This window comes from Malus domestica, chromosome 13 (genome assembly GCF_042453785.1).
Source record: "Malus domestica chromosome 13, GDT2T_hap1".
NCBI lineage: Eukaryota > Viridiplantae > Streptophyta > Magnoliopsida > Rosales > Rosaceae > Malus > Malus domestica.
The window spans coordinates 4,344,683-4,370,019 of record NC_091673.1 but is presented as its reverse complement, the minus strand read 5'-3'; the positions used below and the strand labels follow the sequence as shown (position 1 = coordinate 4,370,019).

General features: G+C 36.3%; 3 protein-coding genes across 3 annotated transcripts; 2 read left to right on the top strand and 1 right to left on the bottom strand.

Moving 5' to 3' along the window:
* Positions 1 to 1,403, top strand: LOC103451786 (uncharacterized). Its single transcript, XM_008391214.4, has one exon. It carries the CDS (start codon positions 233 to 235, stop codon positions 1,238 to 1,240), a length of 1,008 nt encoding a protein of 335 aa, XP_008389436.1. The 5' UTR covers positions 1 to 232; the 3' UTR covers positions 1,241 to 1,403.
* A 785-nt stretch (positions 1,404 to 2,188) lies between these two features.
* Positions 2,189 to 7,711, bottom strand: LOC103451787 (probable protein S-acyltransferase 22). Its single transcript, XM_008391215.4, has 9 exons — positions 7,032 to 7,711; positions 6,831 to 6,944; positions 5,591 to 5,977; positions 5,122 to 5,190; positions 4,963 to 5,034; positions 4,395 to 4,523; positions 4,146 to 4,226; positions 3,592 to 3,780; positions 2,189 to 3,352 (listed from the first exon to the last, which is right to left on the bottom strand). The coding sequence occupies exons 1-9, from the start codon at positions 7,071 to 7,073 to the stop codon at positions 2,561 to 2,563; spliced, it is 1,875 nt and encodes a 624-aa protein (XP_008389437.1). The 5' UTR covers positions 7,074 to 7,711; the 3' UTR covers positions 2,189 to 2,560.
* Positions 7,712 to 19,612: 11,901 nt separating this feature from the next.
* LOC103451789 (protein ENHANCED DISEASE RESISTANCE 2-like) lies at positions 19,613 to 25,172 on the top strand. The gene is made up of 10 exons (XM_070810635.1): positions 19,613 to 19,970; positions 22,226 to 22,538; positions 22,907 to 22,990; positions 23,101 to 23,346; positions 23,454 to 23,592; positions 23,679 to 23,841; positions 23,939 to 24,067; positions 24,162 to 24,356; positions 24,612 to 24,734; positions 24,823 to 25,172. Exons 2-10 carry the CDS (start codon positions 22,265 to 22,267, stop codon positions 24,931 to 24,933), a joined length of 1,464 nt encoding a protein of 487 aa, XP_070666736.1. The 5' UTR covers positions 19,613 to 19,970; positions 22,226 to 22,264; the 3' UTR covers positions 24,934 to 25,172.
* Positions 25,173 to 25,337: the final 165 nt, after the last annotated feature.

Below are 25,337 nucleotides of genomic sequence, written 5' to 3'. Positions count from 1 at the left end.
CCAGACAATCCAAGTCCTTAATTTTATTCACGTAACATTGTGTGATTGACGTGATACAGCATTACGTTTGACTGAGTTGTACCGGCGGCCCGACGAAGACCAACCCAAGAAAATATAGCCAGGCCCGTTCAGTCCCCAACAGCCAATTCCTCCAAATTATCACCTTCTTCATCATTGGCTTCCTTCCACCTGCAGTTCCAAAACCTTCAAACTTCTTCGTTCCGGATCAGCCATGGCAATCCCATCTCCGCCTCTAACAGTTTGCACAGTCCTCAACGAATCCAAGCGCATAGTCAACGCCCACTCCTGCCACTTCCTAGCCCTCTCAGTCCTCTTCCTCCTCCCTCTCGCCTTCTCCTCCACCGTTTACCCCACAATCCAGAACCTCCTCGCCGATCGAGTCCCAGACAACTCCAAGATATTCCTCGAAATCTCAACTTTCGACCCCCATCAGCACCAACCCATCATCCCCGCCAAAACCCTTCTCATCGCCCTTGCTTTCTCCCTCTTCGCCGTCGTCTTCTCCCTCTGCGCCCTTGGGTCGATCACTTACAGTGTGTTTCACGGATTATATGGCCGGCCGGCCAAGCTCGTCTCCGCCGTCAAATCCGTCGTCTCCTCCTTCTTCCCTCTATTGGGCACTGCTTTCATTTCCCAGGTCCTCGTTTTATTGGTTTTTGTTCTTTTCGGGCTGTTCGTGTTCTTGGTGGTTCGAGGAGCTGAGCTCATGGGGTTTGAATTGGAGTACTCTTCGCCTTATTTCATTGGGTTTTTAGCGGTTGTTGTGACTGCTCTGTTTCTGGTTTTGCTGCATCTTCAAGTGAATTGGACACTGGCTGGTGTTGTGGTGGTGGTAGAATCAAAATGGGGGTTCGGGTCCTTGACCCGAAGTGCGAATTTGATCAAGGGAATGAGATGGGTGGCATTGCGGTTGCTGATATTTTTCGGCTTTTTCGTGGGGGTTTTGGGGTTCTGCAGTTGGGTTTCGGCATTGGATTTGAAGGGAGATACTGATGGTTGGAAGAGCTGGGCGTTTGTGGTGCAAATTGTGGTGACTGCGACTTCTCTCGTGCTGCTCATGCTCTACAATGCCGCCGCAAATACGGTGTTGTATATGTATTGCAAGGCCGTGAATGGTGAGCTTGCCATGGAAATTGCTGAGGAGTTTGCTAGGGAGTATGTGAGCTTGCCCTTCGACAACGGAAAAGTCCCTCATCTTGTTTCGGTTGCATATGCTTGACGAGGAGCTTCAGGTCAGTCTGCAAGCTCTGCTTTAGAATGTCTGCACTCGTTATTTGCTAGTGTAGTTTAGTACATCAGAGTCGGACTTTATGTGTAAAAGAATAAAATCAAATGTATGTGATCAATACAAATGGCTTGTAAATACAATTGGTGTTGCCTGATTTTCGTGTTTCGACGATTGTGGGAAACGGATGGCATTGTTGTTTTCGGATTGGTATGTAAAGCGAAGCCATAGCGCTTGCAGCTCCTTCTGAAAGTTGTTTTCGTGTTTAGACTAGCTACTATCCGGTAACCCTAACATTAACACTGATTTCCACAATTTGTTCCAACGAAGAAGCTATCTGCGCATTTAGATCTGTCGATTTTAAAGTTGATACGAGATGCATACCTCGCCTTGCTGACTCTGGGTTCATTTGATGTGGTTAGTTCTTCAAGCTTGAGCTTCTTTGAGTTCTCTGGTTTTGGTAGTTGCTTGTGTTAGGATGCAGTGAAAGGCACTATCGATTAATAAACTTAAAACCAATTTCCAAATTGCGAGTCTAAGTCTAACAAGTAACAAGGCGGCATTTGGCCTTATATTTGGATTCAGTGAAATGCGGATGAATGCACAACCTCTTAGGAACTGAGATGCTACGCACAATAATAAATCTGGAAGCAAATATATAATCGAAGCGCTTTTAAACGATGTTTGACAAAAAAAAAAAGTTTTAACGAAATACTTCCGGTACTGTTTACTTTTAACGAAAAATCACATTTTACCTTTCTTTGGTACTATTTACTACATCTTTTTTTGTCTTTTTTTCATTAAAACTAAAAAAAATTTAGACGATCATCCATAACAGAAACGCCTTTTGAAAAAGCATTAGTCGTGATTTTTCAACGTGATTACAATACAAGCACTTATAAGTAAAATAACTTTCTAAAGAAGCAATTTCATACAAGCCCATCATAAACACTTCTCCATAAAGCACCAAAAATTGTTTTTATGACCCAGAAATGCTTTAATGGCTACAAGCTGTCTGTATGAATTGGGAAGCCATTTGAAGTAGTAAATTATCCATATTGTTTTACCCAGCCAGTTGGGGAGGAAGAAAGAAACTACTTACCGACATTAATCCAGCTGAGGCTGTGGCTGCAATTAAGCTCACCAGACAATACAGAAGTATGTGCATCTCGGTTAAAAGTTTGAAACCAAACTTTAGTAATTTCTGTACATCGCATGAAGCCCTGAGACTAAGATCTCGACGCCGATTACAGCCCCACGAATGAAAGAATTAAAATTAAAATCACCTAAGTTCCGATAAATCGCAGTTGTTGATCAGAGCTTTCTTGTGTTAGCCAGGCCAGAAGATGATGAGGCGTTCAGTTTGACGACCCGTTCGTCCTGATCAGACCGAAAGAGAAGGTTACTCCAGTTTGTAGACCTTTGGACAATTCTAGTAGGAACCCTGTCGCTGTCTTCTCCACCCGACGCCTCATACCCTTCGTACCCATCACTGGTTGACCTTGATAGTGGTATTCCCCTCTGGCCAGCTGCAATAGCGCCTGCAGGCAGACCTGTAAGCCGCCTTGCCTCTTCAGCTCCTGATGATGACACCCGGAAGGGATGGATGTCAGGTGAGTCTAAACTGCTCTCGGGAGAAGAAGCAACAATTCCTGTGGAGCTTGACATAGCTCGGCTTGTTTGGAAAGCACTCCGAGCTTCAAGCTGAAGAGGGGCCAAACTAGTCGATGTCTCAGTAAAGCCCTTGTCAACAGCTATAGCTGAACCCTTAGTTATAGACTCCATGGGAAGGTCAGCTGGGAGTCGCACCCGCTTGGTAGGTCGCCTTCTGTTATTGTCAGGCCTTGGAACCATTCGGCGCCCACTGCTTCCGCCAAAGCTGCTGTCTCTTTCTAGTACAAAAGGAGCATCCCGTCTCACAGGCTGCAGGATCTTGGACTTCTTTCTTGCCTCTGCTGCAGCTTTTGATACCTCTTCGGCATTTAACCTTGCCAGAGCCCACGGACTTATCTTTACTGGTGCATTCTTCTTCTTAACTGGTTCCCCTCCCACCATCTTTTTTCCGCATGAACTGACAGATCCGGTCTCTGGGGGCACAACATCAAACTGGAAAAAGGAAAACAGCAAAACAAAATCAGCTCATTTTGTTTTCTAATATCAGGGCTGTTACTGCAATTTACAGATTGGCAAGCCCTATGGAAAAGGAGCTTGCACTGATGCTGATGCTAAGGAGGAGAAACTCTAGAAAAGTCCATCACTTGGAAAACAACCACCCAATGGAACAAGTATAAACACAGATCAGGAAGCACTATCTACTGTAGCAAAACAGTTGCAGGTCAGATTACCTGATCCTCAAGGAACAGTCGTGGAGGTGTACACCATGCGCCACGGTGGAAAGTATTAAAGGAGCTTGCACTGCTTAATCCCGTAAGTGAGCTAGCAGGAGACATTTGAGCACTCTGCTGACCTCCAACTCCTTGTTGCTCTTGCTCCTGCTCCCTCAAAGCGATGATGTAATCATACGTGCTGATTCCCTGCACAATTGCAGGTTACCATTGTTAGCTAATTAACAATTTATTGTATTCACCAAAAACATATATTCTGCGTGAAAAAGGATAAGATAGGTTCTGCAAGTGAACTGTTAAGCAAGAAATTGAGGTGAAACAGACAGATATTCAATGGACAAGTATCATATTGGCGAATAATTATTAATGCTCATTGACAGTGAGACGGGTGACTAACAACTACTAGAGAAAAAGAAATCGGAGGCATTGAAACGGATCCTGAAACTGTAATGACAAAAATGATCCAAACAATTATTACAAGGACTTGATCCTCTATAGTAAATATAAAACGAAAACGCCAACATGATTATGTATGAAGCAATTGCAAGGCTAACCTTCTTTATAAGGAGGATATGAAAAAAGAAAAGCTGTGCAATCGGAAGGGTTGCAATCATAGCCAAAAGGCTGCAAGCTGCCTGCAAAGCTTAAGAATTTCATAAGTTCTATAGTACTAGCACAAATCAGATAAAATAATTCTCATCACGTAGGAATTTCTCAGCTAGACTAGAAAAGCCACGAATTTACAGAAGGTTGATTAGGACATCCAGCTAAATTGGAAATCAAGACAATAGCTGAAGACTCACCACCACAATGATGAAAGGCGCCAAAGAGAAACTGCTTCCCAACTTGGATGAAATATCCACAGAGATATGCTTCCTCTCAATAATACAGCAGATAATCACAAAGATTCCAGTTGACCATTGTAAAATAAGCTGCAATCTCAAGCACATGGTGCACAAACCATGTACATATCTGTCAATAATTAATTCGAATGAAAGTGACTTGAAAATAAAAATGCTTACTCTGAGGCCATCTTCAGGTTCCGGCTTGTTGCTTTTGGGCATAATGACAGATAATATAGGATAAGGAAACCAGGAAAGGCTGTCGAGGTAACAGTTGGGGAAAGCCAATGGTGAAAACGAAATTGATTAGCAATATTGCCAAGGAAGAGTCCTACGAGTTCTAAAGCAAAGGTCATATCTGGTAAGAATAGATGACATATGGAATCACTGGCAAAGCTTCATCAAGATTTTAAAGAAAAGGCTAGAGTGCATGGGGGATGATTAGAGGGCACGGGTTATCTGGAACTGGAGCAAACTCAAAGGGCTATTAAAGAATCTTAAAGGCAAAGAATGGAGGGGGCATGCTTACCAAGAGGAGAGAAGTAACCATAAGGGTGAAAAATTGTCGGTAATTCTTTTTGCCAATACAGTTGTTAAGCCACTACAAATCAAAATTGAATGAAATTAGAGGAGTTACAAAGGCACGCAAAAGAAAATAGGATATTCAACCAATCAAGATCGTGTATACCCTGCAGTGATGATCGAACTGGTCAACACATTTGTCACAAACTCTGCAGTGCTTGCTGTACTTGTAAACCTGTGTGCGAAGAATTATTTGGATTACAGCAACTAAGTACACCATCAAAGCAAGTGCCATGAATAATTTAAGAATGGTTAGGAGATGCTTGAGAAGATATTAGGAGGAAATGATCCCCAACAGGTTACATTTTAATTAAGCTTTTCTCTTAGAAAACAAAATACAAAATAGGAAAACTAGTTAGGCAATCATGAAACGCAACCAATCCCACTTTTGCAGTAGGATATCTCCTAAATGTAAACCAAAACTAGAGTACAAAATATCTGCATGCAACACTATTGACCTGACACCTCAAATGAGTCCTTCAGTTTCCGCTGCTTGTTATTTAATGCAGAGCACGACTCAGGAAATGTATGGGAAGAAGAATGAAATTTAGTAGATGTCAACTGCATTTACACACCTCAACTTCACATAAGCTGCAATAGAACATGCCGTCTTCACCTTGTTGCAGAGATTCCTCACTTGAACCGGAGCAATTGCAGACATAAGCACACGGAGAACAAGCTAGTAGAAAGCAAGATGAATGTTCTGATGGACTCTTTCCACCATCACTGGTGGACATTTTAGAAGTCCCATCTTTGCCCAGAACATCCTTATCCAAAGGTTTTCCTCCAGCTGCATTAGCGTCATTCATTGATGATGTTGATTCCCCACATAGTTTGGAATCTTTTGTTCTTTTATGCTTTTCATCGGCTGGAATGTTGAGATATTTCTTTGACCTAAAAACTCGTGGATCTGCTGGATCAGCAGCTGCACACCAAATATATAGGCTGAAGGCACATGTAATCTGAAAAGAAAATAGATGTTACTTAACGAGGAGGGCATAGGTAGAAGTAATATTATATTGGATGCAATCAAGAAAAATGTAAATCTATTTCGTTAACTGGCACATCAAACATGTTACATGGAGCTCCAAATTTAATGGGATAATGTTGGGGAGACCAAATTTTTAAACCAAATGTGTCACCAATAGGAAATAAGCACGTTAATCAACACTTAATAATCTAATCATCAACATCCACATCCTTTCGTTTACAAAATTTGGTTTAGAAATTTGGACTGCCCGCATTACCCAATTTAATGTCCTTTCACTCAAGCAATGGGAAACTATATATGGTCTAGATTCTCAAGGCAATGAAAATAGAGAGCAATAAGAACGGTGGATTGACGTCTCAAACTTCAATTTAGTTATTTATAAAATCAACACAACTAGATTGCTACTATAGAAATGGCTGCACGGACAAAAGATATTCTCCGAACAAGCTTATTTGTAATCTCTATAGGGCACTGCAACATCAGCAGAAATCACTTCAAAATTTCGAGAATACAGAACGATAGAGCTAGACACTCAAATTATGTGCTTTTGTCCACACAAGTTGTCAAAATCTCGTACTTTAACACATTAAATTTGGAAATTTCATGCAACAGAAATCACACAAGCTAAAAGACAAGCAACCCATTTCCCTTATCAGCTAAAATGAATGATACGAACCAGAATTAATCAAACCCAGAAAAAGCAAGAACCCAGATTGGAGAATAAATTTCAGACATGAATAAACAACAATAAAAAAACGGATCTCAGCTGTCAAACCACCAAAACATGAGCACAAAATTAAGGGATTCAAAAGAAAATGACTTACAAGAGGAGTGTAGAGTCCCATCACAACATACTGAAAAAGTTTCCTTCCAACAAAAGGAGCAAAGAACACATAGAAAGCAAACGCCAGAGCCAGAAATACAGCAACAGCCACCACCTTCAGAGATGCAAAAACAACCCCGCAAAACAAGATTAGTACTCCAATTGACTGATCTTAAACAACAATGGCGGCAAAGATTTTTACCTGGAGAGGATGGTATGGAAGTTGCCATCCATGCATCCTCATCTTTCACTATTTTCAGCTGGAATGCTGAAAACCCAAGATTGAAAAGCAGAGAAAACAATGTATGGGGAAGAAAAATCCTGACTTGGGTGTATCTTTTACTTATTTTCCTCCAGTTTCCCTCATTTTCCAGGTGAATTAAAAACAATTGAGGTAGTGTGGAACCAACCCAACAGAGACTGGATTAACATCTTCCAGGAGGGTGTCTAATCAGAGGGAAAAAGGAGCTCAAAGGGTGGAGAGAGAGTGGGTTTTTGAGAGAAATGGGCAACAAACAGCAATGAGGAAGCTTAGTCCTGGTTCACTCAATCATAACCTTTGCGTTATGGAAGGTGAGAGAAAAAGAGAGGACCTTAGCTGGTTTTGGATTTTCTCTTGTTTCTTTCCGCAGGGCCTCTTTTTACTTGAGCAAAAGATCTATGGCTGGTTGACTGTACACAGATGAGATGTGAGGAGAGAGAGGAGGAGGAGGAGAGAGAGGGTCTCTGGTTTTCTTTCGTTGCCTATAATTACTTACAACCAACCTATTACTTTTTTATTTGTTGCTAGCGTTACCTTTTCCTCTGGGCAAATCATGTGTGTCACAGACCAGTGCAACAGACAGTTCACAGTTGTTTCCCTCTCCTTTTTGTAATTGCCCTCAACCCCCATGCAACCGTGTTCATTATCTCTCCGTAATATGTAGAAGCTCGTTTGAAATTGTTTTTAAAATAATTGAAATTGTTTTTAGATAAGATGTTTTTGGGTTCTAAAAATATTTGAAGGGTTTCTTAGTTGTGTTGTGTGCTTCTTGTAGGAAGTACTTTAAGTGTTTTTTCTAAAATTTACTTACATTTTTACCAACGATTGGTTCTAAAAGCATCATCAAAAGCGTTTTCAACTATTTTAAAAACACTTCCAAATGAGCCTTATATTATTGTGACGGTATTCAAAACTAACAGTTACAGTGAGAATTCATTGCTAATTATTGTTTGAGATAACGCTTCAATGAAGTAACCAATGTAAGTAAGTCCATCCATCTTGTATTTTCTAATGGGAAAACTTTGTATTTCTTATGGTGCTAACTCCTTATAGGAACTGGACAAATACCTACTTAAATTGAATGCTGTTTTTTTGTTCATCATGTTGTCTAAAATTACAAGGAGGGGGTGGTTGGATTGATGCCTCAAGAAAAAGACCCAAGTTTGGATGTATCTTTTGCCTTACCATCAAACCTTCTAAGAACTTGAGTAATTCTGCATACATTTACAACCAAGGATGTTGATGTTGAATGGTCCTACTTTGTTTTCTCTCTCTCCCTCTCTATTGCTTTGCTTTGAAGAATGCTTAAGGTTCACGTTTGTTCTTTTGCACGCCATTAGTTTGGATAAATTTAAGGCTGTTTAGGTATTGATGTGCTTTGAAAAAAAACTGATTCTGCTGTGCTGTGAGAATAAGCTTATTTTTGCTATTTCATGTTTTCAGTTTTTTTTCACCAAAAACTGTGAAAATAAGCTGTTTTTAAATGTTTACCAAACACTTTTTTGAGCTTAACTTTTTTTTATACCCACTTTTTATAAAAGCACATCAGCACCAAACCAGTACTTAATTGGTCTCTCAACTCATGTGTTGAAAGTTGAAACCATTACCATCCAATTAACTAAACCCAGTCTAGAAATAGTGATTTGCATGGATGTGTTTGTTTTTTTTTGTATTTGAGAGAATGTGTTTTATCATCGGTTATAACTTTTATATACGTTTACATGGGTGTATCGTTTCATCTTGGTAATCAGACAGATAGCGTTATAAAATAATCTTTCGACCAAAAATAAAGATTTATAAGGTAATGGAACAAGATTCACTTGTTTACAGATATTTCTTATATGAACCGGAGAAAAGTATGCATGAAGATCCTTAGCCATTAGATCCATAGCTATAAAAGTACAAGTTTCCTAAACCCTAAAGTAAAAAAGTCTTGTGCTCCGAAGAGACTATTGGTAGTTCCCCAATGTGAGAAAAACTTGTGCTTTTAAGAGAGTTGCTCAACGAACGACATAGTACAAGTTGTTCTCATATTTGGGCAGTACCAAAAGTTTCTTCAGAGCTAGAAAATGTGTGTGAGGCAGTGATGAAGCTAATATGGAATCATTGGCTGCTCATGACCCCAATAGCTAGCTTCATAACTTAAATCTATATATTTGTGTATAACACTATACATAACTGCAGCAAACTAAAAGAACAAGTCAAAAGCATTGAATTACTAATTGCCGCTTATTTTGTGCAACCCCTTGTATAACTATATGCAGTTCTTTTCTTTATTTTTCTTTTCCTATTTTTTGTGTTCAATAAAAAGCTTCAGACAAAATGTGGCATAACTTGGCAAGTAGTATATAAAAAAATGATTTGATAATGTTTTTTTAGACTAAAATTATGACCTTATTGTTACAAAATTCTAGTTCCGCCACTTAAATGGATATAAGCAATGTGTTAGAGAGCCAGAAGGAACGAGAGTGACATAACAGTGAGAAAAGGCTCAAAAGGGGCAATCGAAGGGGATGGTGCAGATTGCGAAGTCCATGCATCGGAGGGATGGGCACTGGTTTTAGAGTTTCTAAAAACATTTTGTCAATTTGCATTTGTCCTTTTCTTGTCAGATTTTGGACTCGATGACACACTAAATAACGTTATAAAATAGTACAAAAAATAATTCGATCACCAAACTTAGAGTAAAGATTTGCTCCGGATCTCTATGTCTAAAACTCAAAGATCAGATAATTCAAAATTCAAATTGAATTTGGTGGTTTTTATTATGGGAACTTTAACGAAAAGCACTCGGTACTGTTCACTTTAACGAAAAACCACATTTTTACACTAAAAAGTCAATCCTGGTACTATTCACTTCACCTTTTATTTTGTCCTTATCATTAAAACTCAAAGTTTTCAAGCCCTTTTTATTAGTTTTCCTTTTTATTATCTCATTTTATTGATCCACTTGACATAAACCAAGGGCACCAATTTTTCTTTCGCACAAACCAAGGGCTAATATTTCCTGTTCCTTAAGGGTGCGTTTGGTACGCAGACGGGACGGAACGGGACGGGATGAGACGGGACGGAACGGGACGGGACGAAACGGAACGAAGGTGTAATTTTTGAAAAATACATGGGGTATATTTGTCTTAAAATGGTAAAACAGTGTGTTCCACAGACGTGGAACAAACCCGTTCCAGGGGGGAGGTGGGACGCAAAAACACCCAAAATCTGTCCCATGGAACAGCTCGTTCCACCCATTTTTGGCGTACCAAACGCGGGACGGAACGCCTCGTCCCGTTCCGTCCCGTCCCGTCCCACGTACCAAACGCACCCTAAGGTCTAGAGACTAATGTCCAAAGAGAATCCAAATTCCCATATTTATGCACCAAATAATGTGTCATCAATCAAATTTATACATTAATTCAAGTTGGAATTTAATTAATAGTTATAAATAAAAGTTATATGGTGTAGAATATGATATCTCATTCAGTGCACAAATTTAGAATATGTAGTACCATCCTAACAAAAAAATTACCATCCTAATAAAAATGGGATAGCTATCTACACACTCATTTTTGTTTCACACATACTTCACTCAACTTATGACCGTCGAATTAAATGAATTGAAGAAGATTAAAGATAAAAAAATAACAATAGTGTTAGGTGTGTGAATATCACCAACGTAAAAAACACTACAATTAAATGTCAAGTTGGTAATCAAGAAGATTGTAACATGAATCTACATATGAAATTTTTTTCAATGTATCCAACACACGGCCTTGTGGTATTATTATTTCAGTGAAATTATAAGAAGTAGAATTAGCTTTATTGATACAAATGTGAAATTTTACTGGTTTGTTTGGGTAAAAAATAAGGAAAACTAATAAATAGGTTGAAAACTTTAAGTTTTAACGATAAGGACAAAATAAAGGATAAAATAAATAGTACCAAAATTGATTTTTTTATGTAAAAATATAATTTTTCATTAAAATGAACAGTACCGAAAATATTTCGTTAAAATTCTCAAAAAAAATTGAGGTAAAAAGTGAAAAGAATAAAGCAAGTTTACGTATAGGGTCGCTGACATAGTTGTTGGGCTGCATTAAATTCTTTGGATCTCGATCTGTCCGCATCTCGGGCCTCAAAACTCAACGAGACCCCACCTATTTCCGTGTACGTTGACCAGACAGATGATTACGACCGTGGATGTCCAGCAAAGCTGTATGATGGTTGTGATCGATGATGGAATCGACGGTTCACACAGTACATGTCGGCTTCTACATCATACGAAGCTGTAGTGGATAGATGATTGATACATTTCTGCTCTTGTTCTTTTCTCTTTGGGACCAATGTCGAGATCATGTGGCAATTGCGGTGACGGTGAGACAGAAGCTGCTTTTCTCAGTATTTTTTTTTTCAAGCAATTATATATAAATTTAAGAAAAAATAATTATACACACAATTTTCTTTTTATGTACACTTATTTAATTTTGCGCTTGTTTTTCTTTACTTTATTCAAGTTATGTTATCAATTAACAAGAGTATGTATGGGATGTGAAAAATAATATTTGAAAATTATTTTTACATCTTAAAAGGTGAGTAGGTTTAAGTGTTAAAAAATATGGGGCTTTTAGATCTAGGTCAAAAAATATAGATAGTTTTTAAGAGTGAGTCAAGTTATCTAATTACATGTTTTTATTTTTTTTATACTCGTTTTATATTTTTTAAAATATTAAAAATCAATTAAAATCTTCTAATATTATGCATTTTTCAACTCCAAAAAATCTAATTAATATCTTATAACAAAAAAACTAATATACTAACATAAATTATCTACAAAACATTATACCATAACTCAAGTAACAAATATATGAATGTATATTATACCTGTAAGCGAGATATGAAACCTAATTAAAAGGTAGGAAAAAACATAATATACCTACGAGTAAGACACATTAATCTGTGACACATTGATTATAAAAAAGAATATGTTATATAGATACATAAAAATAATTAACCTATGATATAGGTTGATTATAAAAATAAAAATAAATCTATAAATGGGGTTTAAAGCAGGAGGAAGAACAAAAAATAACAAAAAAAATAAAATAAAAAGAAATAATCAAAGAGATAATTAGGAAGAAATTTGATTTTCATAATAAATCTTATCATTGAATAGATAATTATTGATAATTAAATAATTAAATTTAAGGAATTGGACTTATTTTAATAAATTTGACTATTACTACTATTGGCTAAAAAAATTGGACTTATATCAAGTTTTCCCTAAAAATATTTATCTTTGTATTTGAAGTTCTATATTTGAATCGCTCGTGAAAAATATTCAAGATAAATCTAAGCATTGTTTTGAGGAGTTGCGAGTGAATATATTTGTAAATCTTGTTGTAAAAAAAGTAAACACTAAAAGTGTTCAATGAGTTAATAAAAAGAGATATTGTTGGTTTTCTCCCCGAAATTGTAAGAAGTTGCTAATTTTTCTCATGAACTTTAATTTTAGTTGATTGCTTATTCTGAACTTTATAATTAGCCAATTTGTCCCTAAGCGTTAAATTTTGGTATTTTCCATCTAATTGTCTATACATTTTAGTCACATCGCAAATGTTTGAGGTCAATAAAGTAATTTTATCTCGCATGTGGACAACATATTGCTTTTTGTTTTTTCTTCTCTTCCACTAGTTGACTCCTTACACTTTCTGTTTGAATTAGTTATGAGAATACAATTAGAAGTTGCAAAGTATCGGCTTTGCGCACATTTATCAAAACAAAATTACCTTTTTGCTCACATACAGTTGTCATGTGTTGTCCACATGACCAAGATGAATAGAAATTTTCAAAATTTAACATGGGAGGAAATTGACTATTTATAAATATTCAAGAGATAATTTGCTAATATTAAAGTTTAGAGAAAAAATTAGCATCTCTATACAAGTTAGGGCATAAATCGACAAATAGGTCTCATAAAAATGTTAATGTTCCAAATTTTCGTAATTTTACCAAAAAGTCAAAAGAATGATGCATAAGCAAAACATGAGGAGGTGTTATTTTTGGTAGAAATATAAGTCAAAATCTAACCAACTATTTGCCAAGAAATTGTTGCTTCGATTACTTACTTCTAAGTAATATATAATAATTATAAGACGATGATTACGAGAAGAATACGAAGGTAGTACAAATGAACAACAAAATAAAAACGAATGAAACGACTCAAAATTTATGTTTATAATAATATTATGATTAATTATTTGTTAATTAGAAGCTCGTGTCAAACACGAAGGTGATAGCATTTGAATCCGGATCCTCGTTGGATATTCTTTATTAGGATCTTGAAAATTCGTGAATCTTATCCGCTTATCGTATATCGTACGGTTATAAATTATTTTAAATATTTTTATTTAAAATTAAACATAAACAGTACATGACAAAAATTTATAGTACAATGTACGATGAACAAACACGATTTACGAATCTCCAGAATTCTCACAAAAAGAAAGAGGATCTGTTTGGATAGCATTTGACGCGCGACCATCCTTCTTTCATCTTTTTCTTTTGAGTTGTTTATTCGCAATGCTCGTGACAATAGCTTCCCTTCCCCTTTGCTGGACTTGGATGGAACCAATGGAATCCATGGTCCTTTCGCATAAATGAAACTCCTTTCCACTATTCTTTCTGCTCGTTTCATGCAACGTGATATCATTACGACGACCTTTTAATTCAATTATCACATTGTGATGTAGAGAAATTAAAATATTGTGAGTTAATATATTCGTACAGTAGCATTTTTTTTGGAATATATCTCACATTGATGAAATAAGGAACTTTACATGTACTTATAAGTAGTGAAGCTACCAATTAATTTTATGATGAAACCTCGACTCTTTATGATAACAAAGCAAGTTGTCCCGCATTTGAAGCCCAATGGCCATACATGCTCCACGTTACCCGATTTGTGTTGTCCACGTGCTAGACTTTAAAATTCGTTACACGTGAGAGGGGGTGTTGAGAGTATTAAGCCTACATTGGGGGAATGAGGGACCTTACATGTGTTTATAAGTGGGGAAGTCTATATACAAGACTTCATTTTTAACTTTTTTTTAGTAATTGCTTACATTTAGTATCGACACACATTTAATTGTTATATTTAATTCAACAACATAAGCTCGTTTAAAAGGTCAAGTGAGATGTTTTAAATTCGATTCTCATCAAATGTGAGTTTAAATCACATTATTGCTAGCCTATTGTGAGACTAAACACACCCCTCATTTTTAATATAAATAATATCGTTTGTTAAAAAAAAAACGAAAAAGAGTAAAAATCAAGGCCATGTTCCATAATACCAAAAAGGGTTATGACCATTTAGTTTAGGCCTTTAAGGATGTGTTAAGATTAATCATTGGATTATTGGATATCCCAAGTTAGCTGTCAAAAATGAACACATGTATAATGGATAAGGACTGCTGAATGTAGCTTTCGTAATTAAAAAAATATACGCAAATAAATATCATACAGAAAAGTATGTCAGTCAGATTAAAGGAGAGAGCACTGGGGAGGCAAACTTGCTGATGTTCTGTTTTCCTTTGCAATTTCTCCATAAAACTCCAAGGGGCCCCCAAAACTACACATAAGGAGGAGGAAATGAACATATATAGCACGATACATTATTGTGATGGCATATGTTGGTTTTTTTTGTTGTAAACTTACAAGGGCATTCCCTTTTTCCAAAATAGATTGAAACTTACGATAAATATGGGCTCATTCACGCTATCACGTACAGTCAATGTAAGTTCATTTTCAAATTAAGAGTTCAACTATCGCCTTGCTTCTCACAAAAAGTTTAAGTTTTTGAGTTAAAAACAATTGAATTCTTCTAAAATTTGCTGGGCATCGCTAGATAAAAATGTAGGACTCTTAAATTTTGGTTTCACTTATGATCCACTTGACGTGAGAGCTATCATGATCATGCAATCCTACCGAAATTTATGTGGCCTTTATTTTCATAAGGCTAAGAAGTAGTAGGACCATGGAGAATTAAAGGCGCAGGAGTCAGGGTCACTTTTCACTCTTTACTCGATGGGAAATTAAAGAAGGGGAAATGTTGGGTGGGTGTTGGCCCTTTTGGCTTTTGAGATAAATATTTACATCATAACTTTAGACAAACATGTTATGCATTCAATCATGCCTGGGCCTAGCTAACCTAATGTCCCAACTTTTTTCCTCTTGAGATATTTTTTAATGTGCCGGGTGATACAGCTCAGTACACCAAATATCATAAACTATTTGTATTATGACACTTATTATACAAAATCATGCCTCGACACACTAAAATATTTCTCCTCTTGGATTTTGATTAGATTAGATGGTCCCTCTACCTATATTGGTATATCCTATGTGTGTCCCGCACCTATATTCCCCACTCGGCCTGAAAAATGGGGTAAAAATTTCACACCAAAAAGAAAATTCAGCCCTACTACCTGGGCCCATATTTCTAACCATCTTATACAATGTGACTTTGGGCTGGTCTGAGCCCATCAGCGTCCAAGAGTAATTATTTAGCCGGTCTGGGCTAGGCTGAAATCATTCTCCAAATTTAGGAATCCAAATACTTTCTTCAATAATTAAATCTCGAAAACTTAACAAGTTTGATTCCTAATTTTAGGCTGAGTCCCACTTGTTAATTTATAACAAAACTGTTAGCACATGGAGATTTATCAGTGTGTTCGAAACATGGGGTCGTACCACATGTCATTATACAAGTGGAGAGACTTGAAAAATAAAATTTCCCTTTATTTATATAATGACATGTGATGTACCATCTCATGTTCTGGGCACACTAGAAAATTTCTCATTAGCATGCACTTGAATCGCTTAGAATGCGTGCAATTCTATTCCGCTTTAGTAAACATGTCATTAATGTAGTTGTGTCTACGACGAGTATAATCTGAAATCATATAAATTTCAAGAACATGGGGATTTTAATGCTTTTTCAGCCATCGATGAAGCTGCTGTGTCTCTTAATTTTATATAGTCTCGGCTTTTAAACCTTTGCATGCACATATATACTGCATGCATTGTATCAAATCTGGGAGAAACTCAACCAATGAGAAGGGATATATCCCTTTGGCTTTGCGTGTGTCAAAATACCTAAAATACTATCAATTGGGTAAAGGATTCAACATATAAAAAATATAAATATAAATATATATATATATATATATAATTTTAAATAATTAATATAGTTTATCACTCGTTAAACGGGTCATTCGTTCCAATTTCTCAAAATAATTAGCACTGTCTAAACTGGAACATTGGAAATAATTATGGCTAATGCATGCATTTTAATTTTAGGACATAATACAAAATATGAGAGGTAGAGAGTTACGAGGCAGCGGAGAATTCATAAAGAGTTGTATTTTTGGCACGAGAATTGTGCCTAAAACATAAGGTGACGGAGAGTTCATGAAATGCAAATTTTCATTTTTGAGAGTCTCCTTAACATTTCTCAATTTTTTCTTCCTTCCAAGTTCTAAAAGTGATTTAAGTTATAAAAGTGCTTTAAGTTCTAAAAGTGCTTTACCAAAAATAAAAATGTTAAAAGTGGGTGCGGATTTGTGCAACAGGGAAACCAAGCAGTTGCAGTGCAGTGTAGCTGTCTACCACAACATAATAATTGGGTTGGTGATTTTTGGAAAAATAAAAAATAAAAAAAATCTTGTATCTTCTTTTTGTTGGCTTCTTTTTTGTTCCTTTTTAATAATAATCCAGGTAAAATAATGTTTTTTTTATGATATCCAATGTTAGATTTTGTTCTTTTCTTCTTTTGAATCAGTCTCGTTTTCCAGATGATCATCCACTAATTTGTAATTAATCCAATTAAACAAGTTAAATACTCTGAGCAGGAAGTCTTTCACTCGGTCTAGGCTTTCACACAGTCGTTAATAATCATCAGATTAAATTATGATGTAGTTGTTAGAGATATATTATGTCATCCTCCTTAGTCTTTTGAGTGTGATTTGTACCTAACGAAGATATTATTTGCTTAATTGATTTTAATTGATTTGATATTATTGTATTCCTGGCTAACACTTTATGTATTGAATAATCACAATGAAACAAGGAGCTTACCCCTCATTTGTAGGAAAAAGAAAGAGAAGAATAAGTAAATTAAATATGAACACCAAGTTCAATTTTCTTAAACACCGTTAATAGTGGTGGGGCGGACCAAGATTCGAGTCTTGGATGGTCCGAGTCGTAGAGATCTCAAGTTTTTTTATATAGAAACAAAGCGTGATATCAATAAAATTTGTCAAGTGTTGTCTAGGTAATTTGACGAGATATGTCTAGCATATATTATATCAAACACTTAGTAAATACAATGAGACTCGTACAAAACATTCGGATGATCATCAGAAGACCTTAGCATGTATATTTTTTGGACTCCAAGTAGTCCTAAAACCACCTAAGTCCCAGTGTGCATCCGCCTCTTAGACACCAAATTGCACTAATATTTCATGTAGGTTACTCAAATTTTCACTTTCATCAATATAGTTCTCTTTGACAAGTTTACAAGCGTGAACGTACGAAAACAATTACAATGACAAAAGTAAAATCCGAATAAACTACAGTAAATAGTTAGTGCAAGTGAGCCAAACATTGAACTTGAAACAAGTTTGAAAGGGACTGATCGATCATCAATCGTTCTCATTTCTTAAAAATATTGTCACCTAATTTTTGCTCTTTTGGGGCTTACGAAACATGAAGTCAAGTTTTTCACTGAACACCAAAAAACAGTCTTAGTTTATGATTTGTTTGTTGTTCATTTGGTGGGTGGTGTGAATGTTCGATGGATCATGAAAACAAACCCTAATCTAAATTAATTAATTGTATAGCTCAACCACTTACACACAGCCACGCAGTTAGACTCAGTTCGTCAACAACAACTTTATTAAGATAAAACCCTAATCAAAGACAAAACCAACTAATTATGTGTTAATTTAAAATAAGGGTTTCTTGTTTAAGCATCCCATTCTGATTAAGGACTCCCACTAATTATATGTTAAACTGTTGTTTCATACTTGTTTTTCTAATGTGCAATAGTTTAGCCATCATTGATGTTTTCATAGATAGTGAAACATGCTATTCATGAATTGAAATATTAGGAAGATTCATGAATTTTTTCTAATATTTTTAAGCAGTGGCGGAATCATGAATTTTTATTTTTATTTTTATGGATCAGGTATAAAAACATTATGTGGTGTTTTTGCCTAAGTTTCCTTGTCGGTGGGCAGGTCAATAGCGATGGTGGCGCCAAAGGGATTAAGGAAGGAAATTTGGAACTTGGGATGAAAAAATTTGATTGAAGTGGGTGAATTTGGGTATGAGTACTAAATGGAGGAGTCTAGAGAAAAGTAAAAAATAGTTGTTAATTTCGTGTAAAGAAAATGATATGTAGTCCTGCGCTACCCTATCTTACCCAACTGACATTATATTTCGATCAATATTACACATAGATTAGTAACGATACTCATAATCATCCTAGGTAATAGTTACCAATCAATCACATTTATCATATTTTTGAAGAAGTGGGGGGTTCAACAATCAATAGTTTGAAATAAGAACTAAGAGGTTAGTGGTGTCTTATATGGTGGAACAGTCGTGGTCATTGGTCAGTAGTCACTTGTCTCAGCGGACCGATTCGCATCTGGACGTGCACAAAAAATAAACTCAGTGTCTGCCTTTTCCAATCTCAACTCTGCCATCGATGGCGACCTTCCCGCACTCACAACTGTTCATAAACAGTGACAATTCCTTCTTACCAGCATCCTGCATTGCAAACTCATATGCATTTTTGAACTTAATTCTTTTACATATGTAACTACTAATCATGGATCCTTAGTTTTGTTGATTGAAACAAACTTGATTATGCCGGTTTGATCATGTGACTCGTAAGGCTGCTCTCATCAAAATATGAATTTCGTATTTTTTAATCTTATTAGACTCCAATTGTATGCTACTTTCATTTGGTATGAATGTTACCCTAATCTAGCCCTAATTTATTTCGTAATTGGTATTATAAAAACTTTGGAGTACGGAATCAAGATTTCAATTGCATTAGTTATTGCTCACATAAGCATGCTTGCAATCACTTACTTCGATTAAAAATGCTTCATTCTATGCTTAAAAGTTAAATATACACATATTTAGTTTACAAATTGAGTAACTCGCTTTATTTATCGTAGAAATAAAAAAGGAAAACTAACGAAAAGTTCAAATTTTTATTTTGTTTTAATTAAAAATGATAAATAAATATGTAGTGAATAGTATCAGGAAATTATAAAAATGTGGTTTTTTTTGTTAAAAGTGAACAGTACCTGAAGTGTTTCGTTAAAACCCTCAAATAAAAAACCCAAAATCCAAGCAAAATAGTAAATCTAAATATATGGTTATCTAACACCCTGAGGCATAATTCCCACCCAAAAAACAATGTCAAATTAAGGTATGCCACCAACTCGGAAGCCAACTAAGACAAAGATGGCACCCCAAAAAAAGAAAAAATAAGATAAAAGAGGGGACGAAAGCAGAGGAAACACAGAGAGAAGGAGACTTACGAAAATTGGATCCGGATGCAGCGGAACCTGTTTTCCTTTCCTTCCTCCGTTCCTCTGCGTTGTGTTCTGTCTTGTCTGAATTTATAATCTCTGTTTTTTTTCGTTTGGATTTAAAGCAAAAAACTTTAAGTTGATCGAAAACAGAGAGGCAGAGAGAAAAACAGAGCAAGTTTCAAGGGAAGGAGGCCGAGTTCCTCACCTAGGAACGACGGTTTCCTCTTCTTTTTTTCATGCCGGAATATTAATCGATGCCTTAACCCTTTCTCAGGTTTCTCTCTCTCTCTCTCTCTCTCTCTCTGCATGCAATTATTTTCATTTCCTCGTAATTTACAATCATGCGTCATTGTCCGGCTATGAAACAGACCTCTATTTTTATATAATTCATGTTATTGGTACAAATATGAAAACATTTGTACAATAAAAAACGAACGTCATGCATATAGAATTTTTGTTACACTTGATTATGCATTTAGTGTTTGTTTTAATGTATTCATGAATCATAACACATTGCAACTACTCTCTTCGTACCACTCGATGAAGTGAATTCAATTCATCTAACATCATAACTTGGCTTTCAAATTATCAGCCCTCGTCTTTTCTATCATGATTCATGACTGATGGTGACTTGAATTTATTTCTTGTATGATTTTGCTTTTAGTTTAGTTTTTCCCATCTTATTTTTCCAATATTTCATGTTCCATTTTTTGTCTTTTAAAACATAAAATCTTAGCTGGTAGAATATTTCTGAAAGAATTCCCACCTGGGTATGTAATTCTTTTTTTTTTAAGTAAACGATAGTATTAGGGGTTAAATTGTTATGGTTAAAATATCTACAAAATTGTTAATATGTCTGTTGAAATACTTGAAAAATTAAGGATCAATATGGGAAGGAGGGTGAAGTGGTGAGATTTAAGAAAACCATTTAATATCAATGATGTTTTTCGATTCACTACATAAATTTTATCATAATCTATTACAAATTTCAAACTTTTGAATTTTTTTTTAATTTCAACTAAATCTGAATGAGTTGATATACTATCCCACTGCAATTTTCCATAATTTCTGCCAAAGACAACCGATATCGATATTTAGGGAAAGAAAACTCGGTAAGTATCAAACATGCATTACGTGCATAGACAAATATTTTTTGCTGTTGCAGTAATTCTATCGAGAATTTTTCAAGAAATACTGGGTAGTCTTGAGTTTCATGCATGCATTGAAAAACAAATTATTTTTTATTTTGAATGTTTGCAATATATCAGCCTCTAGTACAAAATTTAAAAGAAAAACTTGTGCATTAATTGTATGTTTATAATTTGATTGGACTGATTGGGGCCATGCCAACTTCAATACGTCTTAGCAGGAAATATGTTAGATTCCACATTAATGCAGATCCCATCTACTTAGAACTCCATTCATCGTCAAAGTCAATTTGCATATTCAAACTTACTCTGTATTATACAGAGTTATCCAGTACAGTCCAATCCTAGTCACTGTTCTAAATTTTTTTGTCTAATGTTGCTTAGATTCAGTCACGGCATTAGACGGTTGGTCATCGTCTCGATTAATGCCTAGACGTTTGAAAATTAAGAAATGGCATCTAGATCTGCTGATGCGCCCTTACTGCCTAGGCATCCAATTAGGTTGCGACTCACTTAAACAAAATATATAACTTTCATTTTGTATTTTTTTTAAATAAATTGTAAGTGACTTATTGAATACTTAAATGAACACACATTATATGCTTGTTTTTTCTTTATATTCTAATACTTCATATTATATATGTTATTCTATTTTGTAGTTTATGATAAAATTATATATATTTTAAATAGAGTAAATTGTAGCTATGGTCCCTTAACTTTAACTCAATTGGAGCAATGGTCCCTCAACTAAAAATCCATTACATTTGGTCCCTCAACTTATCAAAACGTGCAGCTATGGTCCCTCAACTAAAAATCCATTACCATTGGTCCCTGAACTTTAATTCAAGTGGAGAAATAGTCCTTTAACTTTAATCCAATTGTAGCAATGGTCCTTACAATATAACTCGTTTTGACAAATTTTTTGACATAGTTGACGAAAATAACCATAATTATACACTTTGATGAGTTGAGAGACCCTAATTATAAAAATGGTCATTCCAACATAGCTTATTTTGACAAAATTTTGACAAAATTGATGAAAAGGACTATAGCTACATATTTTGATAAGTTGAGGGACCAATGGTAATGGATTTTTAGTTGAGGGACCATTGCTCCAATTTGATTAAAGTTGAGGGACCATTTGTACAATTTACTCTTTTAAATATAAACAAACATTTATTTACACGAAATATAATAGATCTACTTAAATCCATCTAATCCTTTTAGGCGCCCGGTTAAGCTCCCGCCTAATTGCTTAAGTGCTAGACCCAGCCTACCGCCTGACTAGTACTAACTTCTTTTAGAACCTTGATCCTAGTCACTGAAGGAGTCCGGACTCCGGTGTTTGTTCTAAAACCGGAGTTCTATATTTGCCTTGCAGGTTAAGTTTATCTGCATTACTTGAAGAAACTTAGCTGCCATGGGCGTTTGTTACTCAAGACCACATGAAACTATCAAAGCTCATCAGAAAAAGGTCCACAGATCCGGCAAACGCCGGATTAAGGGGAGGAAGACGAAGAAGGTTGCCTCCGCTGCCATTCCCGATGCGCCTAAAAGACAGTCTGTGAGTGAGTTTGTGCATCTTGACTTCGAGAAAGGTGCTGCAACAACCTGCAAGAGATCTGAGGTTTCTAATGGAACATTTCATCTCACTCAGCTTCAGTGGAACCACAGTCAAATAGATGCAAATGGCGGTATGTTTCAAATGTTGAAGACCCGTTTGATAACCATTTCGTGTCTTGGTTTTTAGTTTTCATATTTTTTTTTCAACTAGAAATGGAGCATCATGAAAAGTTAGCACCAACAGAACCCATCTTACTTCAAATACTTTAGGGAAATATACATAGAACTACGTATAAATCTTCACTTCTTCAGTCATATCATATATGAACTTTTTCACTACAGGGACATTAAACAAACAATTAATGGATGATAAAACGTGTTTTATAACATGTTTAGTGTCTTTTTAGGGTAAAAAGTATATTTTTGATCGAAGATTTGCGAAAAGTTCTATCTATATATTTCCCGAGTTTTTCACCGTACAGATTACAACTTCGTGTAGGGAAAGGCCCAGGGGAAGCATGGTTTGACTCACTAAGCATGATGGAATCCGATTCAGAAGACGATTTCTGCAGTGTGCATGGAGGTAATAACGCACTTAAATCACCAGTTAATTTTAATTTAATCCTTCCTGTTTTTTGTGGCAGTTGTGAATTTTCGGTGGCTAAAACTAGTTCTTTGTTTTTTGGGTGCCAGATGGGTTTCCTTTAGCAGGGAACATCCCAAATGCTCAACTGGTGCAGTATGAAACCGCATCATGCATTGTCGATAATGGATGTAAGTACGAAGGGTTCTACGAAAGTTACCTAAAAATAGATGGAAATGCACGCCATTCTGTCGAGACAACCCAAGTGAGTTTCAACGACAAGAATCAGAAGAACCCCGCGGCTGTGATTATGCTTTCTTACAAGAGGAAATCCGTTGACGACAGCGAAAGGAAAAGTAAGTAGTAAATGTGATCAAAATTTGAAGTTAGAGTCTAAGTAACAATTTATCGGTGCCTACGTGCTCCCTGCTACAATACTAAATGTGCGACAATGGATGAACAGGTGCGTCCGATCAGAAGTACTTATTCCGTCCAAGAGCAGGACTTCGAATCCCTTGCTCAACGGAAGAGAAGCCAGCACCGGGATCCTGGTCTCCAGTTCCACCCTCAGTATTCAAGCTCCGCGGCGAGAATTACTTCAAGTACATCGCTTGTTTTCGTGTTACTAATTTTGTTTTGTTTTTGTCAGAGTGCCGCTGTCTAAGGATGAAATTGTGGAAATGTGCAGAGATAAACTGAAGTACCCGGCTCCAAACTGCAGCTCGTACGTACCAATTGGTGTCGATTTGTTCATCTGCCCGCGAAAGAGAGATCACATTGCCCAGCATCTTGAGCTTCCTTCTGTAAAACCACATGACAAAGTTCCTTCCCTCCTCATTGTTAACATCCAGGTACTCTGTGTATCTCCCTCCATACCTCAAAATAATTTGCCGCAGATCAGTTTTCGTTGTGTTTTCGGGGGCATTGATTCTGGTGTTGTTGTTGCAGTTGCCTACTTATCCTACAACAATGTTCCTCGGCGAATGCGATGGGGAAGGCATGAGTCTTGTGCTATATTTCAAAGTGAATGAAAACTTTGAAAAAGAGATATCACCTCAGTTTCAAGACAGCATCAGGGTAAATTTCGTCGTGAATTTTCGGATATCCCACATCTTTGATCCGTGCGCAAAGAAGACGGTTTTACTAACAACGCTTTGTTTTTCTGTCTCAGAAATTTGTTGAGGATGAGACTGAGAAGGTGAAGGGGTTTGCAAAGGAGTCTGTGGTTCCTTTCAGGGAAAGGCTAAAGATCATGGCTGGATTGGTCAATCCAGATGACCTCCAGTTGAGTTCTACTGAAAGAAAGCTCATACATGCTTACAATGATAAGCCAGTTCTTTCACGCCCTCAACACAATTTCTTCAGGGTAAAATGAAAACGATAAACTCTTTCTAGTTCGATGTTATTAGGACAAATACTTATGTAGGGCAGCCTGATCACGTGGTTGGTCATGCCACTCTTTTAAAGAAACGGACCTCACATGGGTACAATTTCCCATGTACAAGGGTCTAACTCTTTGTGATAGTGTTTGACGGGCCACGTGGTCATGCTCTCTTACCGAGGTTTTTTTTCGGTTTTAATACTAAACTATTTTTTTTTTTTTTGGTAATTTATTTGGCAGGGACCTAATTACTTTGAGATTGACCTAGATATACATAGGTTTAGCTACATATCCAGGAAAGGACTTGAATCATTCAGAGAGACTTTGAAGAATGGGGTACTTGATTTGGGATTAACAATCCAGGTAAACTCACAAACTTACCATTTACTGTAACAGTAAATGTGCATCCTGCATTTCTGTAAATTTGAGTTTTGTTTGACGGTGTTGGCAGGCACAAAAACAAGAGGAATTGCCAGAGCAAGTCTTGTGCTGCCTGCGCTTGAACAAGATTGAATTTGTGAACCATGGTCAAATTCCGACTCTCATAACTATGGACGATTAACTCGGACGGGCATCTCACCTGTATCCTGGAGGGTTTACACTTTAAAAGTCTATAATTCCGGCCAAAACACCAATCAAATGCCATGTTTTGTTAACATTCGGTCGCTTCGACCTAATTCAATGGTGCAAGAAGGGGCATACAGAGAAATGAACTGCAAATGCCGTACTACTGTTCTTGTGCAAAATGGCATCTGTATCTGTACGCTTATTCTTTTTAGTTAAAACCATGCGTTTCCTATCTGTCTTCGGCCATTAGATCTTTACCCGTATCTAATCACGTCGATAAAGCTTATAAGAACGAGGACGTAAAGGGCTTTAAGAAACGGATCAGGGCTTTTTCTTGTACATGCCATCGATTAATCGTTGATCAGCACAAAGTTTTGTTCAACAATGTCGGATGTGCAA